General features: G+C 52.8%; 1 protein-coding gene across 1 annotated transcript in view; it reads left to right on the top strand.

Annotated features, from left to right (window-relative positions):
* The window catches only part of LOC102375432 (zinc finger protein 397-like), a 4,081-nt gene extending 2,380 nt beyond the window's left edge, over positions 1 to 1,701 (top strand). The window contains 1 exon segment of the mRNA XM_025195791.1: positions 1 to 1,701. This exon segment is cut by the window's left edge and continues 11 nt beyond it. Within this exon segment, the coding sequence (XP_025051576.1) occupies positions 1 to 421 (421 nt within the window). The 3' untranslated portion in view covers positions 422 to 1,701.
* Positions 1,702 to 4,215: the final 2,514 nt, after the last annotated feature.

The raw sequence follows: 4,215 nt of genomic DNA on the forward strand, positions 1-4,215 counted from the left end.
TCACAGCTCCCGGGAGTGTGGGAAGAGCTTCCTGTGGCGCTGGAAGCTCATCCGCCACCAGCACGTGCACTCAGGGGAGAAGCTGCACCACTGTGAATGTGGGAAGAGCTTCTCCCGCCTCGACCACCTGGCCGCCCACCGCCGCATCCACTCAGGTGAGAGGCCGCACCGGTGCAGCGACTGTGGCAAGAGCTTTGCCCAGTCGTCCGGCCTGGCTGTCCACCGCAAGTTCCACTTGGGGGAGAAACCTCATGGCTGCCCTGACTGTGGGAAGAGCTTCGTGACCCGCTCGGACCTGGCCCATCACCGGCGCGTCCACTCCAGCGAGCGCCCCTGCAGCTGCCCCGACTGTGGGAAGAGCTTCCCCGACCGCTCCAGCCTGGCCCGCCACCGGCATGTCCACACGCAGGAGGAGCCATGACTGCCCATAGGGGGGAGGACTTTGTGTGCACCTCTGTCCTCAGTACACCTTGAATATTGTGCCCAGTTCTGGTCCCTCACACCTCCAAGGGGAGCTAAGGACTTCCTGGACCTTCAGTGCTGGAGGCTGCAAGGGAGAGAGGAACAGGGGGAGAAGCCCAGCTCGCTCTCCCTTTCATCCTCCGCTCTCTGCTGCCATGTGACACAGGAGCCTGGGCAAAACAGACCTAGCATCTGGTTCAAGGACGGAAATTCTTATGTTAAAAGGACAGAGATTAGGTAGAGTAGGTCCAAAGAAGGGCAACAAGGATGAGGTGGCCTGTGGAGGGGCTTCCTAGAAGGCAAGACTAATGAAGCTAGGTTGGTTCAGGTTAGATAAGAATCATTTGAGCAGGGGACAGATTTACAACACGCTAAATGCCGAAGAGAAATGTGGTAGTGATTTATTATTGATGATCTCTCACCAGACAAGAATGAGGGGTCACAGCATGAAGCTAGGAGGTCGTCAGTTGATAACGAACACCAGTCAGGTCTTTTTCACCCACCGTAGTGTGAAAGTCTGGGATTTGTGGTCACCAGATGTGGTAGAAGCTGAGAGTTTAGCCAGATTCACCAAGGGATTGGACTCGTTCTTGGAGGAAAGGGGCATTGGTTGTTGTTGGGCCCGCAAGAGGGACATGGCCTCCGAGTCAGACCTTGGGCAGGGTGGGTCAGCACAGGCGCTGGGGGTGGCTTTGGGGGGCCTCCCTCACCCCACGTTCATCCTGGAGACCCCCCTCCCCACCATGCTCGTACAGGGCCTTGTTCCTGACACAACTGGTGTGCCTGGTGCAACAGAGGAAGTGCCAAACTGGTTCAGACCAATGTCCATACAGCCCAGTATCCTGATGGCAGCAGGACTGTGTGCTTTTAGAGGGAGTGCACTGAACTGGATGGATCTAGAGCAGCAGTCCTCAGCCTTTTGGCCCCGTGGGTCAGACAATTCATGGAGCCAGTCTGTGGGCCGGGCTGGGATCAGGCCTCAGGACCCCAAGCCACCTCTGCGAGGCCCTGCACTTCAAGATCTAGGCCTTGTGAACACACAGGGTGACAGTCTCAGACTGAGGGGCTGGAGGTGGCCCATGGGCTGTGGGTTGAGCACCCTGATCTAGTTACTCTCCCTAACATCCCCAAGGGATGACAAGGTCAAATGGTCTCAGACTCCTCCGTGACTGTTTCAGGCTGGACATAAGGAAGAGCTTTTTTACTGTCTGAGCCCCCAAGGTCTGGAATAGACTGCCGCCAGAGGTGGTTCAAGCACCTAGTCTGAATGCCTTCAAGAGAAATGTGGATGTATATCTTGCTAGGATCCTATGACCCCTGCTGACTTCCTGCCCCTGGGGCAGGGGGCTGGACTCGAAGATCTTCCAGCCCTAATGTCTATGAAATCTATGAATCCACCCTCGTTGGGTTAGATATGCCAGAGGAAACATCTCCAACTGTTCTGCTTAACAGGTGTTTGCAGATCTCCAGGCCACAAGTTGGTCTAGGCCCTTTTTTTAACCTGGCTGTACTGCCAGCCTCTACAACCTCCTGTAGTTATGAATGACTTCCACAATGTAACTACATGATGCATGAAACGGTACTTTCTCTTGTTTGTTGTAAAAACTGTTTCCTAACTTCTGTGGGTGCCCCCTAGGATTAGTAGTCTGGGACTTTGAATAGTAGTTCTCTGTTCACTTTGGCCATAGTCTTCATGATCTGTAGACCTCTATCATAGCCCCCTCACACCCGCCTTCAGCCTTCTCATTAAGTCTAGCCTTTTAGTCTCTTCTGGTTTGGCCACTGCTCCCCTGATCATCTTGGTTGCTCTTCTCTCTGCTTTGCCTAATTCTACTATGTCCCACCTGAGAGGTAGAGGCCAGGGCTGCGCGCAATATTCAAAACAGATACGTATAGTGTACAAACTGTCATGTATCTCATCCCAATCCCATTCTGTTTCATGGCACAAGCTGATGGGTTTGTCCCTCTCACTGCTCACAGGGTCCCATTTGTGGGGTCTTTGGGGTGCAACAAAAGTTGCGTTGACGGTCAGGGAAGTATTCATAGAATCATAGAGGAATAGGGCTGGAAGGGCCACTAAAGGTCATCCATACTGGGATGACCAATATGAATGAGCTAATAGCATACTGGGATGCATTAGCCAATGCGTCGTGAGCAGGGCTAAGGAAGCGATACTTCCTTTCTACTCGGCGCTGGTGAAACCCCAGCTTAGAGTCCTGTGTCCAGTTCTGGGCACCGCACTGCAAAAAAAGATGTGGATAATCTCAAACGGGCCCAGAGAAGGACCACAGGATTAAGGGCCTGGAGGACAAACCTTATGAGGAAAGACTAAGGGATCTGGGACTGTTCAGCTGGGGGAAGAGAAGACTGAGGAGGGACTTGGCCATCTTTATGTAAGGGGTGAATATCAGGAGCTGAGAGAGAAACTAGGGCACCCCAGGGGAGGACAAGGAGCAACAGCCATAAACTGGTAGAAGGTGGTTTCAGGTTGGAACTGCTTTACGGTAAGGATGACCAAAATCTGGAACAGACTTCCCAAGCAGGTGGTGCAGTCCCCAACTTTGGAAGTCTTCACAAAGAGGCTGGACAGATGCCTTGCTGGGATCATTTGATCTCAGTTTTCCCACCCAGAGAAGGGGGGGGGGGTGGACTCAATGCTCTTTTGAGGTCCCTTCCAGCCCTTAAATTCTGTGATTTTTATGATCCAGTCCAACCCCCACAGGATCAGCTGTATTCAGAGCATCCTATAAAAATCCATTGTCTAAACTCACAGCAGAATGACACGGTGAGTCCTAATACAATACAAGACCTAGCACCCTCACTGGGCACAGGTAAAGCAGGGGAACAATGGTGGCCAATGTCCTGCTGCTGTGAAGGTTTCTATATGCTCAAGAGATTGAAGGAAGAGGGCCATGTCCGATCCCTTCTGCTAGAGGAAGGCACCCCCCCCCCCCCCCCAACACACACACACACACACACACACACAGTCCATACCAGTTTGAGCATGGGGCAAAATTCCTTCCTGACCCTAAATACGGTGATTGGTGCTAACTTAAGCAGAGGGGCAAGACCTAGCCAGGAACCTGCAGGTTTGAGTCTCAGCAGGAGCATTGGCCTGGCCCATTTGCAACCCCTGGTCTCATTGCAGCCTCTGAAGAAGGCTTGACTGATCCCTGACATGCAGCTGAAAGCAGAGGGGTGGGGGAGTGCAATCTCCTCCCAGCCCCATGCAGCAATGAGCAAAACATAGAAGCCTGGGAAATCCCAGTAGCAGAACATCCACATCACGTTTCAGCTAAAGACTGGGGAATGGAGAGGAGCTCCCTGACATCTGAGCCGGGCCAAGTGCGGAGGGGGCAGGGCAGGCCTCCAAAGCAGGGGGAGAGAAACATAGAAGCCTGGGAAATCCCAGTAGCAAAACATAGGCATCACTATGCCTATTCATGGACTGTCCTGCCTTTCCCCAAAAATAGCTGCTCAAGGAGGGACAGCCTGTGGCAGGCCCTGCATCTCCCACGCATACAGGCAGAGACTGTAAGATCAACCTTTAGGGAGGAATTCAGCATGTTGGACTCCCCGGTACACACATTAAAGTCTCTGCTAGTCTCAAAGCCACTTGGCTCCATGGTCTTTCTTTACATGCCCTCACCAATCGCCCTATCTTGGATCTTCTGGTCTGTGTCCTACCAGACAGCAAAAAGCAGCCCCTGTCATTGCCCCTGAACTGAGCACAAGTTCAAAAGAAAGAAAATA

Source organism: Alligator sinensis, unplaced genomic scaffold (assembly GCF_000455745.1).
Source record: "Alligator sinensis unplaced genomic scaffold, ASM45574v1 scaffold2092_1, whole genome shotgun sequence".
In the NCBI taxonomy this organism is placed as follows: Eukaryota; Metazoa; Chordata; order Crocodylia; family Alligatoridae; genus Alligator; species Alligator sinensis.